This window comes from Panulirus ornatus, chromosome 56, assembly GCF_036320965.1.
Source record: "Panulirus ornatus isolate Po-2019 chromosome 56, ASM3632096v1, whole genome shotgun sequence".
Taxonomy (NCBI): Eukaryota; Metazoa; Arthropoda; class Malacostraca; order Decapoda; family Palinuridae; genus Panulirus; species Panulirus ornatus.
In genome coordinates, this window is record NC_092279.1 from 30,248,734 (window position 1) to 30,263,931 (window position 15,198).

The 15,198-nt window shown below is 41.6% G+C and overlaps 1 protein-coding gene across 1 annotated transcript in view; it reads left to right on the forward strand.

The window, feature by feature from the left end:
- LOC139765800 (uncharacterized) overlaps positions 1-15,198 on the forward strand; it is a 357,196-nt gene that overhangs the window by 271,486 nt on the left and 70,512 nt on the right. The window contains exons 23-24 of the mRNA XM_071693594.1: positions 4,726-4,878; positions 6,156-6,236. Of these exons, the coding sequence (XP_071549695.1) occupies positions 4,726-4,878; positions 6,156-6,236 (234 nt within the window). The remainder of the gene's footprint in view (positions 1-4,725; positions 4,879-6,155; positions 6,237-15,198) is intronic.

The window sequence follows — 15,198 nt, forward strand, 5'->3', positions numbered from 1 at the left end:
GGGAGGGGGCGAAAATTCTGGGAGCCTTGAAGAATGTGTGGAAGTCGAGAACATTATCTCGGAAAGCAAAAATGGGTATGTTTGAAGGAATAGTGGTTCCAACAATGTTGTATGGTTGCGAGGCGTGGACTATGGATAGAGTTGTGCGCAGGAGGATGGATGTGCTGGAAATGAGATGTTTGAGGACAATGTGTGGTGTGAGGTGGTTTGATCGAGTAAGTAACGTAAGGGTAAGAGAGATGTGTGGAAATAAAAAGAGCATGGTTGAGAGAGCAGAAGAGGGTGTTTTGAAATGGTTTGGTCACATGGAGAGAATGAGTGAGGAAAGATTGACCAAGAGGATATATGTGTCGGAGGTGGAGGGAACGAGGAGAAGAGGGAGACCAAATTGGAGGTGGAAAGATGGAGTGAAAAAGATTTTGTGTGATCGGGGCCTGAACATGCAGGAGGGTGAAAGGAGGGCAAAGAATAGAGTGAATTGGAGCGATGTGGTATACCGGGGTTGACGTGCTGTCAGTGGATTGAATCAAGGCATGTGTATGGGGGTGGGTTGGGCCATTTCTTTCGTCTGTTTTCTTGCGCTACCTCGCAAACGCGGGAGACAGCGGCAAAAAAAAAAAAAAAAGATTATCTAGCTTTTGATAATTTTGAGTACTTTTTTATATCAGCTCAACCTTTCTTTTCTAAACTAAATAGATTCATGTCTTTAATTGGCTCTCAAAGGATTTGCTTTTAATCATGAATAATTCCATAGCTCATTGCTACTTTCTCTCCACTTTAGGTGTCTTTTTGAGGCAAAATAACCAAAACTGAACATAGTATTCAAGATGGGGATGAACCAATGAATTGAAAAGAGTAAGGATGATTTTTCTGAAGTTGAAGGCCCTACCTGTGAATCCAAGAATTTTGTTTGCTCTTTTCACTGCTTCTGTGCACTACTTACTTGATTTTAGGTTGTTAGACATTATTACACCCAACTCTTTTTCCTCGTTTACCTTTTGCAGTCCAAAGAATTCAAACTGTAGCTTGCCTTTTCATTTTTACAACTGATGTGTTAAACTTTACACTTACTGATATTAAAATTCATTTACCACCTGTGAGCCCAGTCCATCAGTTTGTCTACATCATTTTGAAGCTTAAGAAGTTCAAGTTTATTTGTAGATTTATTTCTCAGCTTTGCATCATCAGCAAAATTTGATGTCTTGTAGTGTAGCCCTTATGAATATCATTAATGTACATGAGAAAGAGAATTGGTCCCAAGACTGATCCTTGTGGCACATTGCATGTTTTTTTTTTTTTTTTTTTTTTTTTTTTTTTTTTTTTACTACTCGCCATTTCCCGCATTAGCGAGGTAGCGTTACGAACAGAGGATGAGGACTGGGCCTTTGAGGGAATATCCTCACCTGGCCCCTTTCTCTGTTTCTTCTTTTGGAAAAAAAAAAAAAAAAAATTAATCACAACTCCGTTTATGGCCAGTCATCTGATTTTCTTTCCCCCAAAGTAGAACCCAGTCAATGCCATGTGACCTGATTTTTGTTGGTAACCTTTGGTGCAGAACCTTATTTAATGCTTTCTGAAAATTTAGGTAGATGACATCAACTGCTCTGCTTTCATCATTCATGTTGATTATATCATAAAGAGCTGTTGACATTCTGTCCAAAAACATACAATCCCTCCTTGTCATACATAACACTTGACCACACTTTACTACACAACTCATTCTTCTTAACTATATTTTCTTATGTACTAGCCCTGCCTTTTGGCAAAATGGTAGGAGCAGTAGACAGAAGTAGTATGTAAGAACATTAGACAGGAGGATTAGGTAGTAGTCATTAGAAACATTATGTTCGAGCATTAGGTAGAAGTAGTAAGTTGGAACATTAGGCAAGACACAGAACTCGGTGGGAACATTAGGTAAGAGCCTCTAAAAACACTGCACTAGAGTTGTCCCCTGCCAGTGGCCGGTTTAGGGTGAGACACTAAAGGCTAAGAAGTGGCACTGGAGTTCACCAGTTATGGAGACCCTGTTGCCATGGACACCCCCTTGAAGGAGTTCCTGAAGGGAACATGGATGAGAGACATAGATAGGTATATAGATAGAGGAATGCCATTAGGACCATAAGCCTTGCTTGTGTCCAGAGAAAGAAGCGCTTTTCTGACAGTTTGAAAAGCGATCATGGGAAGAGGCTTAGGATTAGAAGGAGAAGCATCAGGGGGTAAAGGAAAGTTAGAGTCATCCAAGGTGGAGTTAGAGGAGAAACGGGAACCATAGAGAATTGCTTTGTCTACATGAGAGACAGCTATAGTACTGTCAGAATGGAAAAGCGAAGGAAAGGTAGAGTGACAGGAATAAAGGAATGCTTCACCTCATGGTTAACATGCTTGCAGTGATATAGGCAGTGATAAAAGTTGAATGGAAGCAGGAGAGAGGACAGTCTTTCCCAACCTGATATGCCTGACCCTTGCCTGAATAGCCTTAGAACAGGAATGGTTGAACCATTGATTGGATGAGGTGGTTGTCTTGGAGATAGAGGGGATAAATGCTTCCATTCTTGCGAGAATAACCTCTGCTATGTGTTTGATTGAGACAGAAGCATCGCCACATAATAGACAGTAATTTGCCAAAGGAAATTCAGAAAGGAAGTTACATGAGTCATTCCAGTTAGCTTTGTTGAGGTGCCAGTATTTACGCTTAGAGGGGGCTACTGGGGGGTGCCATTAGAATAGCTACATTTAAGAGAGTGTGATCATATGAACCAATGGGGGATGAGATTGTGTGTTAACAGCAAGATTGACTAGAGATGTAAAACAAATCCAGAATAGTTGGAGAGTGGTCACATCGGTCATGGATATGGGTAGGGTGGGAGATAATTTGCTCTAAATCACTGAGAACAGAGAATGTAAGGGCTTCAATTCCTTCACCATCTGTATGGGAGGAATTCAACCATTCCCTGTGGTGAACATTGAAATCCCTGAGGTAGAGGATCTCGGCTTGTGGGTGAGAGGATGTCACAGTCTCATGGCAGGAGTTTAGATAGTTGAAGAAGGATATAAAATTTGTAGAATTCGGATAGCTAAAGGTGAAACAGAGGAAATGTGTGGTAGTAGAAAGACAGACCTTGAGCCTCATTACATCAAAGTTTCGGGACTCAAGGTCCTTGATGCATGCAACAGGTTTGTTGGTCCTGGAATAAGCACAAAAACCACCTTTGAAATGGAATAGTGAGTGCAGGTTATTGTTAGATATGAAAAAGGGGCTAGTGAGAAAATCATAAGAGAGATTACTAGAGAGACCATGAATGTTGGTTTATTGAACAGAAAAAGAGGAAGGTCTAACACACAGGGAAAGGTTGTGGGAGGGGCTGGTCCTACTACTGCCAGAGCCCTCCCTCTCATTGGCAGTAAAGTCAGGCAGAAACTTTGAGATTCTTAACATCCCATGATGCTGGGGAATAGGGGGCCATAGATTTGACAAACTCTGTCATGATGATTTATGTTTGAGTGGACAGGAATTGGCAAGAATACTTATGTGAAGGAAAATGATGATGATGATGATAATAAGCAAGGTTTGAGTTGGTGTATGGTGCTTGTAAGAAAAAGATGTTTGGACTAGCCCGTTAATTGCATTTTGATGAGACAGAGAGTAAGACCAGCAATCCTGACATGGAGAGTGTAAGATGGTTCCAGGCACCATTTTAATGCTCCTCATTCAGGATAGTAGTATCACCCTGGTCAGCTGTTGTCAACAACTTACTCCCAAACTTGATAACAGTGTATTTTCCCTGTTTGATATGTTTTCATATTTGCTACATTACTCTTGATGCCCTCAGTATATTGCTCTGCATATACGACTGTATCATGTATCTTTTCCCTCATTCTAGGGTGTAAAGATTGAATTCTTTCAACCTCATGGTAGTTTTTATTTGTTTAACTGGTGACCATACAGTACAGCAATATTCAGTTTCATTTCTTATTTACACATAAAGCATTTTCATAATTAGCTTTCTGTCTGTCATTGTGAAAGATATCATTACCATAACACTCACTGATTGTCATGAAAGTACTATCTTATCAATATGGTCCTTGAGTTCATATCTCATGAAAATTCTTAGGTCTTTCACATTTCTGGCACTTTCTATTCCTCTTCATGTTGGGCAATGGTAGGGAGATGCTGATATACTGTTAATTGTTCCATGACATATTTCCTCAAATTTCTCTTCATTAAGTTCCATTAAGTACTCATTTACCCATATGAGGTATGTCCAGGTGTTTTTGCAGTTCTTCTTGGTCTTCTGATCTTGTCGTTTTTGTCATTCATGTCATCTGTAAGACACCTGATTGTTCTCTCTCTCTCCCTTACCTTCCTGATTGTGTCTGAAATCTTTATTGCAGATAGTATGGAAGCCATTACCATGTCTTATGGTGCTAATAGGGGAGTTGAATCCGTAAGGGTAAGGTATGCTGGGCCTGGTTGTGGTTAGGGGGCTCTGATTTTAGAGAGTGGATGCTAGCAGTTGGGGATGTTCTTCGTCACTACCTGGTAGTTTCTTGTTATTGTTAGTAGCAGCAACCTGTAAGGAAAAAGAATGATAAAGGTGATGATGAGAATGAATGTTAATACATCATCGTAGAAGTTGTCATTACCAAAGTGCATTTGGATATACATCATGAACTAGTAGACTAGTATTACTAATATGCTTACATTGTATTTTTTTCCTCTTGCAGGAAAAATTGGAGGAGGTCCAAAATTATTTAACATCATTGAAAAGTGAAAATGCAGAGCTGAAAGATAAATACTCAGCTGTCCAACAACGCAGTGATGAAAAAACAATTTTCATAAATGAGAAGAAAGATCTGATTACATCACTGACTTCAAAGGTATAGCAGACTTTGGCATGGAATTACAAATGTATGAGTGACCCACTCTAAATTTTCATTAATTATGTTTTACTGAAAAAATTTGGTACATTCTTAACTAGCTTGACATATCAATATTGTTAGTAATTTTTTTTTCTGTGTATTCTTTTTTCCCTTTTATAACGGCAGGAAGTGAAGTGTTTTAGATATCTGGGAGTGGATCTGTCAGCGGATGGAACCATGGAAGCGGAAGTGGATCATAGGGTGGGGGAGGGGGCGAAAATTTTGGGAGCCTTGAAAAATGTGTGGAAGTCGAGAACATTATCTCGGAAAGCAAAAATGGGTATGTTTGAGGGAATAGTGGTACCAACAATGCTGTATGGTTGCGAGGCGTGGGCTATGGATAGAGATGTGCGCAGGAGGATGGATGTGCTGGAAATGAGATGTTTGAGGACAATGTGTGGTGTGAGGTGGTTTGAGCGAGTAAGTAACGTAAGGGTAAGAGAGATGTGTGGAAATAAAAAGAGCGTGGTTGAGAGAGCAGAAGAGGGTGTTTTGAAATGGTTTGGGCACATGGAGAGAATGAGTGAGGAGAGATTGACCAAGAGGATATATGTGTCGGAGGTGGAGGGAACGAGGAGAAGAGGGAGACCAAATTGGAGGTGGAAAGATGGAGTGAAAAAGATTTTGTGTGATCGGGGCCTGAACATGCAGGAGGGTGAAAGGAGGGCAAGAAATAGAGTGAATTGGAGTCATGTGGTATACAGGGGTTGACGTGCTGTCAGTGGATTGAAGCAAGGCATGTGAAGCGTCTGGGGTAAACCATGGAAAGCTGTGTAGGTATGTATATTTGCGTGTGTGGACGTGTGTATGTACATGTGTATGGGGGGGGGGGGCCATTTCTTTCGTCTGTTTCCTTGCGCTACCTCGCAAACGCGGGAGACAGCGACAAAGTATAAAAAAAAAAAAAAAAAAAAAAATAACGGCATAAGCTTTTCCTCATACCTGCTCTCAACTTTCTCTGTTAACACACTCTCCCTAACTCAGACACCAGCTTCTGCAGTTTCTTACTTGAATCTGTCATGTTTACTCGAAGATTTCTGTAAACTTTTTGAGATCTTTAACTGAAAAGTTATTATGAAGTATACCTTTGACTGAAAAGATATTAGAGAGTGTGCCATTTCAGATAATCTCATTGTCAAGAGTCTTCTAAGAAGTTGGATGTCTTGAGCAAAAAAAATAAAAAAAAACTATATCTCAGTCTCTTAAGAAATTACATTTTGTTGTACTTTGTTCAGGTTAATTCACTGGATTGCAAGCTTTCAAGAGCAGATGAGGAGTTGGAGATAAAGAGTCATGCTGCACAGGTTCTAGAAAAGGTAATCATATTATCCTTTTGTGTGATATATTGTAAGTCATATTTTTACACTAAATTATTCTGTGTCAGGATTCTTGGTCTCACATTATAATTTATTAAAACTAAGATCTTGGGCTAGTATTCTTATTCTATCTCTTTATGCAACACATATCTGTCCTCTTTTTGTTTAACCTGTCTTCATGTTATTCTCATACTTCATATCGTAAATCATTTTGTATATGATTATGAAAAAAAACCACCTTAATAATGCACATTATAATGTGTATAAAAATATAGGGTTCCATCTGAATCTGCTACCAGTGAGAGCAAAGGCTCAGGCTGTATGAGTATTGACCCCACCCAAACCTTAGTCTCTTTTGTAGATATTGCTTTTATGCTCATTTCATGAACATTTGCTGTTCACTTTTGAATCTATCATCCATTGATCACCATATAGCTGATATCTCTCTAAATATCTCACTTCTGTCAGTCCCAGTTTTCTTGTTTACTTATTCTTTTCAAATTTATTACTGAATGCTACAATTGCAGTTCTGTTTCACAGGAGGAATTTGAGGTTATTCTTACAGCAAGTCTGTTGTATGTTTTATAGACCTTGAATTTTCAAAATGTGATCTTATTTGGCTTTTAATTTGTTTCATCTACCAATTCTCCTTATTTAATCTCTTCAAATTTCATAACTCCCTTCTTCAGTATAATTGTCCTACTGTAATGAGGTCTTTATATCTTCTCATCCACAAGTTAAGGTTCTCTTCTTAGGAGACTCTAGTGCACCCCAGGAGGTGCAATTAAGATCCCCCACACATATATTGTCCCCCACACATATGTTGTCCTTGAGCATTTCATTTCCAGCACATCCACCCTCATCTGCACAACCCTGTCTATAACTCATGCCTCACAACCACATAACATTGTTGGAACCACTGTTCCTTCAAATATACCCATTTTTGCTCTCCAAGATAACGTTCTCACCTTCCACACATTCTTCAACGCTCCCAGAACCTTCGCCCCCTCCCCCACCCTGTGACTCACTTCCATGGTTCCATCTGCTGCTAAGTCCATTCCCAGATATCTAAAATACTTCACATCCTCCAGTTTTTCTCCAATCAAACTTACCTCCCAATTAACTTGTCCCTCAACCGTACTGAACCTAATAACCTTGCTCTTATTCACATTTACTCTCAGCTTTCTTCTTTCACACACTCTACCAAACTCAGTCACCAGCTTCTGCAGTTTCGCGCACGAATCAGCCACCAGCGCTGTATCATGAGCGAACAACAACTGACTCACTTCCCAAGCCCTCTCATCCACAACAGACTGCATACTTGCCCCTCTCTCCAAAACTCTTGCATTCACCTCCCTAACAACCCCATCCATAAACAAATTAAACAACCATGGAGACATCACGCACCTCTGCCACAAACCGACATTCACTGAGAACCAATCACTTTCTTCTCTTCCTACTTGTACACATGGCTTACATCCTCAATAAAAACTTTTCACTGCTTCTAGCAACTTGCCTCCCACACCATATATTCTTAATACCATTCACAGAGCATCTCTATCAACTCTATCATATGCCTTCTCCAGATCCATAAATGCTACATACAAATCCATTTGTTTTTCTAAGTATTTCTCACATACATTCTTTAAAGCAAACACCTGATCTACACATCCTCTACCACTTTTGAAACCATACTGCTCTTCCCCAATCTGATGCTCTGTACATGCTTTCACCCTCTCAGTCAATACCCTCCCATATAATTCCCAGGAATACTCAACAGACTTATACCTCTGTAATTTGAGCACTCACCATTATCCCCTTTGCCTTTGTACAAGGCACCTCACCATGAGTCATACATACATTATATATCCTTACCAAGCAGTCAACAACAGAGTCACCCCCTTTTTTAATAAATTCCAGTGCAATACCATCCAAACCGGCTGCCTTGCCGACTCTCATCTTTTGCAAAGCTTTTACTTCCTCTTCTCTGTTTACCAAATCGTTCACCCTAAGCCTCTCACTTTGCACACCACCTCAACCAAAGCACCCTATATCTGCCACTCTGTCATCGAACACATTCAACAAACCTTCAAAATACTCACTCCATCTCCTTCTCATATCACCACTACTTGTTATTACCTCCCCATTAGCCCTCTTCACCGATATTCCCATTTGTTCTCTTGTCTCATGCACTTTATTTACCTCCTTCTAAAACATCTTTTTTTTTATTTTTTTATTATTTTGCTTTGTCGCTGTCTCCTGCGTTTGCGAGGTAGCGCAAGGAAACAGACGAAAGGAATGGCCCAACCCACCCCCATACACAATGTATATACATACACGTCCACACACGCAAATATACATACCTATACATCTCAATGTACACCTATATATACACACAGAGACACATACATATATACCCATGCACACCACAGCTTTCCATGGTTTACCCCAGACGCTTCACATGCCTTGATTCAATCCACTGACAGCACGTCAACCCCGGTATACCACATCGCTCCAATTCACTCTATTCCTTGCCCTCCTTTCACCCTCCTGCATGTTCAGGCCCCGATCACACAAAATCTTTTTCACTCCATCTTTCCACCTCCAATTTGGTCTCCCTCTTCTCCTCGTTCCCTCCACCTCCGACACATATATCCTCTTGGTCAATCTTTCCTCACTCATTCTCTCCATGTGCCCAAACCACTTCAAAACACCCTCTTCTGCTCTCTCAACCACGCTCTTTTTATTTCCACACATCTCTCTTACCCTTACATTACTTACTCGATCAAACCACCTCACACCACACATTGTCCTCAAACATCTCATTTCCAGCACATCCACCCTCCTGTGCACAACTCTATCCATAGCCCACGCCTCGCAACCATACAACATTGTTGGAACCACTATTCCTTCAAACATACCCATTTTTGCTTGCCGAGATAATGTTCTCGACTTCCACACATTCTTCAAGGCTCCCAGGATTTTCGCCCCCTCCCCCACCCTATGATTCACTTCTGCTTCCATGGTTCCATCCGCTGCCAGATCCACTCCCAGATATCTAAAACACTACTTCCTCCAGTTTTTCTCCATTCAAACTTACCTCTCAATTGACTTGACCCTCAACCCTACTGTACCTAATAACCTTGCTCTTATTCACATTTACTCTTAACTTTCTTCTTTCACACACTTTACCAAACTCAGTCACCAGCTTCTGCAGTTTCTCACATGAATCAGCCACCAGCGCTGTATCATCAGCGAACAACAACTGACTCACTTCCCAAGCTCTCTCATCCACAACAGACTTCATACTTGCCCCTATTTCCAAAACTCTTGCATTCACCTCCCTAACAACCCCATCCATAAACAAATTAAACAACCATGGAGACATCGCACACCCCTGCCGCAAACCTACATTCACTGAGAACCAGTCACTTTCCTCTCTTCCTACACGTACACATGCCTTACATCCTCGATTAAAACTTTTCACTGCTTCTAACAACTTGCCTCCCACACCATATATTCTTAATACCTTCCACAGAGCATCTCTATCAACTCTATCATATGCTTTCTCCAGATCCATAAATGATACATACAAATCCATTTGCTTTTCTAAGTATTTCTCACGTACATTCTTCAAAGCAAACACCTGATCCACACATCCTCTACCACTTCTGAAACCACACTGCTCTTCCCCAATCTGATGCTCTGTACATGCCTTCACCCTCTCAATCAATACCCTCCCCTTTGCCTTTGTACAATGGCACTATGCACGCATTCCGCCAATCCTCAGGCACCTCACCATGAGTCATACATACATTAAATAACCTTACCAACCAGTCAATAATACAGTCACCCCCTTTTTTAATAAATTCCACTGCAATACCATCCAAACCTGCTGCCTTGCCGGCTTTCATCTTCCGCAAAGCTTTTACTACCTCTTCTCTGTTTACCAAATCATTTTCCCTAACCCTCTCACTTTGCACACCATCTTTTTAATTTCCCTAAAATTTAATGATACTCTCTTACCCCAACTCACATTTGCCCTCTTTTTCACCTCTTGCATCTTTCTCTTGACCTCCTGCCTCTTTCTTTTATACATCTCCCAGTCATTTGCACTATTTCCCTGCAAAAATTGTCCAAATGTCTCTCTCTTCTCTTTCACTAATAATCTTACTTCTTCATCCCACCACTCACTACCCTTTCTAATCTGTCCACCTCCCATGCTTCTCATGCCACAAGCATCTTCACTGCTTCCCTAAATGCATCCCATTCCTCCCCCACTCCCCTAACATCCTTTGCTCTCACCTTTTTCCATTCTGCACTCAGTCTCTCTTGGTACTTCCTCACACAAGTCTCCTTCCCAAGCTCACTTACTCTCGCCACTCTCTTCACCCCAAAATTCTCTCTTCTTTTCTGAAAACTTCTACAAATCTTCACCTTCACCTCCACAAGATAATGATCAGACATCCCTCCAGTTGCACCTCTCAGCATGTTGACATCCACAAGTCTCTCTTTTACACGTCTATCGATTAACATGTAATCCAATAACGCTCTCTGGCCATCTCTCCTACTTACATATGTATACTTATGTATATCACTCTTTTTAAACCAGGTATTCCTAATCACCAGTTCTTTTTCAGCACTCAAATCTACAAGCTCTTCACCATTTCCATTTACAACACTGAACACCCCATGTACACCAATTATTCCCTAAAATGCCACATTACTCACCTTTGCATTCAAATCTCCTATCACTATAAGCCGGTCTTGTGCATCAAAACTACTAACACACTCACTCAGCTGCAACCAAAACATTTGCCTCTCATGATCTTTCTTCTCATGCCCAGGTGCATAGGCACCAATAATCACCCATCTCTCTCCATCCACTTTCAGTTTTACCCATATCAATCTAGAGTTTACTTTCTTGCACTCTATCACATACTCACACCACTCCTGTTTCAGGCGTAGTGCTACTCCTTCCCTTGCTCTTATCCTCTCACCAGCACCTGACCACTCTTCCCCTTTACCCTTGAGCTTCGTTTCACTCAGAGCTAAAACATCCAGGTTCCTTTCCTCAAACATTCTACTATCTCTCCTTTTTTCTCATCTTGGTTACATCCATGCACATATAGAAACCCCAGTCTGAGCCTTCGAGGAGGATGGGCACTCCCTGCATGACTCCTTCTATTTCCCATTTTAGAAAGTTAAAATACAAGGAGGGGAGGGTTTCTAGCCCCCCTGCTCCCATCCCCTTTAGTCACCGTCTATGACATGTGAGGAATGCGTGGGAAGTATTCTTTCCCCCCTCTCCCCAGGGATATGTATATGTATACATATGTATATATATGTCCATGTATGGGCATTTATGCATACATATTGACGTGTTGTCAGTGGATTGAACCAGGTTATTTGAAGCGTCTGGGGTAAACCATGGAAAGTTCTGTAGGGGCCTGGATGTGGAAAGGGAGCTGTGGTTTCGATGCATTATACATGACAGCTAGAGACCGAGTTGTGCGCAGGAGGGTGGATGTGCTGGAAATGAGATGTTTGAGGACAATGTGTGGTGTGAGGTGGTTTGATCGAGTAAGTAATGTAAGGGTAAGAGAGATGTGTGGAAATAAAAAGAGCGTGGTTGAGAGAGCAGAAGAGGGTGTTTTGAAATGGTTTGGGCACATGGAGAGAATGAGTGAGGAAAGATTGACCAACAGGATATATGTGTCAGAGGTGGAGGGAACGAGGAGAAGTGGGAGACCAAATTGGAGGTGGAAAGATGGAGTGAAAAAGATTTTGTGTGATCGGGGCCTGAACATGCAGGAGGGTGAAAGGAGGGCAAGGAATAGAGTGAATTGGAGCGATGTGGTATACCAGGGTTGACATGCTGTCATTGGATTGAATCAGGGCATGTGAAGCGTCTGGGGTAAACCATGGAAAGTTGTGTGGGGCCTGGATGTGGAAAGGGAGCTGTGGTTTCGGGCATTATTGCGTGGCAGCTAGAGACTGAGTGTGAACGAATGGAGCCTATGTTGTCTTTTCCTAGTGCTACCTCGCACACATGAGGGGGGAGGGGGAAGGTATTCCATGTGTGGCGAGGTGGCGATGGGAGTGAATGGGGGCAGACAGTGTGAATTGTGTGCATCGGTATATATGTATGTGTCTGTGTGTGTATATATATGTGTACATTGAGATGTATAGGTATGTATATTTGTGTGTGTGGATGTGTGTGTGTATACATTGTGTATGGGGGTGGGTTGGGCCATTTCTTTCGTATGTTTCCTTGCACTACCTCGCAAATGCGGGAGACAGCGACAAAGCAAAATAATAAAAAAATAATAATATATATATATTTTTTTATTTTTATTTTATACTAATCGCCATTTCCCGCAATAGCGAGGTAGCATTAAGAACTGAGGACTGGGCCTTTGAGGGAATATCCTCACCTGGCCCCCTTCTCTGTTCCTTCTTTTGGAAAAATTAAAAAAAAAAAGAATATATATATGGGTATGTTTGAAGGAATAGTGGTTCCAACAATGTTGTATGGTTGCGAGGCGTGGGCTATGGATAGAGTTGTGCGCAGGAGGGTGGATGTGCTGGAAATGAGATGTTTGAGGACAATGTATGGTGTGAGGTGGTTTGATCGAGTAAGTAACGTAAGGGTAAGAGAGATGTGTGGAAATAAAAAGAGCGTGGTTGAGAGAGCAGAAGAGGGTGTTTTGAAATGGTTTGGGCACATGGAGAGAATGAGTGAGGAAAGATTGACCAAGAGGATATATGTGTCAGAGGTGGAGGGAACGAGGAGAAGTGGGAGACCAAATTGGAGGTGGAAAGATGGAGTGAAAAAGATTTTGTGTGATCAGGGCCTGAACATGCAGGAGGGTGAAAGGAGGGCAAGGAATAGAGTGAATTGGATCGATATGGTATACCGGGGTTGACATGCTGTCAGTGGATTGAATCAGGACATGTGAAGCGTCTGGGGTAAACCATGGAAAGCTGTGTAGGTATGTATATTTGCGTGTGTGGACGTGTATGTATATACATGTGTATGGGGGTGGGTTGGGCCATTTCTTTTGTCTATTTCCTTGCGCTACCTGTAAATGCGGGAGACAGTGACAAAGCAAAAAAAAAAAAAAAACATCTCTTTTACCCTTTTACTACTTACTCGATCAAACTACCTCACACCACATATTGTCCTTAAACATCTCATTTCTAGCACATTCACCCTCCTCTGCACAATTCTATCTATAGCCCATGCCTTGCAACCATATAACATTGTTGGAACCACTATTCCCTCAAACATACCCCCAGAACTTTCGCCCCCTCCCCCACCTTATGATTCACTTCCGCTTCCATGGTTCCATCCGCTGCCAAATCTGCTCCCAGGTCTCTAAAACACTTCACTTCCTCCAGTTTTTCTCCATTCAAACTTACCTCCCAATTGACTTGTCCCTCAACCCTCCTGCACCTAATAACCTTGCTCTTATTCACATTTACTCTCAGCTTTCTTCTTTCACACACTTTTCCAAACTCAGTCACCAGCTTCTGCAGTTTCTCACATGAATCGGCCACAAGCGCTGTATCATCAGCGAGCAACAACTGACTCACTTCCCAAGTTCTCTTATCCACAACAGACTGCATACTTGCCCCTCTCTCCAAAACTCTTGCATTCACCTCCCTAACAGCCCCATCCCATAAACGAATTAAACAACCATGGAGACATCACACACCCCTGCCGCAAACCAACATTCACTGAGAACCAATCACTTTCCTCTCTTCCTACATGTACACATGCCTAACATCCTCGATAAAAACTTTTCACTGCTTCTAACAACTTGCCTCCCACACCATATATTCTTAATACCTTCCACAGAGTATCTCTATCAACTGTATCATATGCCTTGTCCAGATCCATAAATGCTACATACAAATCCATTTGCTTCTCTAAGTATTTCTTACATACATTCTTCAAAGCAAACACCTGATCCACACATCCTCTACCACTTCTGAAACCACACTGCTCTTCCCCAATCTGATGCTCTGTACATGCCTTCACCCTGTCAGTCAATACTCTCCCATATAATTTCCCAGGAATACTCAATAAACTTATGCCTCTGTAATTTGAGCACTCACTCTTATCCCCTTTGCCTTTGTACAGTGGCACTATGCAAGCATTCCGCCAATCCTTAGGCACCTCACCATGAGTCATACATATATTAAATAACCTTACCAACCAGTCAACAATACAGTTACCCCTTTTTTTAATAAATTCCGCTGCAATACCATCCAAACCTGCTGCCTTGCCGGCTTTCATCTTCCACAAAACTTTTACTACCTCTTCTCTGTTCACCAAGTCATTCTCCCTAACCCTCTCACTTTGCACACCACCATGACCAAAACACCCTATATCTGCCACTCTATCATCAAACACATTCAACAAACCTTCAAAATACTCACTCCATCTCCTTCTCACATCACCACTACTTGTTATCACCTCCCATTAGCCCCTTCACTGAAGTTCCCATTCGTTCCCTTGTCTTACGCACTTTATTTACCTCCTTCCAAAACGTCTTTTTATTCTCCCTAAAATTTAATGATACTCTCTCACCCCAAGTCTCATTTGCCCTCTTTTTCACCTCTTCCACCTTTCTCTTGACCTCCTGCCTCTTTCTTGTATACATCTCCCAGTCATTTGCATTATTTCCCTGCAAAAATCGTCCAAATGCCTCTCTCTTCTCTTTCACTAATAATCTTACTTCATCTCACCACTCACTACCCTTTCTAATCTGCCCACTTCCCATGCTTCTCATGCTACAAGCATCTTTTGCGCAAGTCATCACTGCTTTCCTTAATACATCCCACTCCTCCCCTACTCCCATTACCTCCTTTGTTCTCACCTTTTTCCATTCTGTACTCAGTCTCTCCTGGTACTTCCTCACACAAGTCTCCTTCCCAAGCTCACTTACTCTCA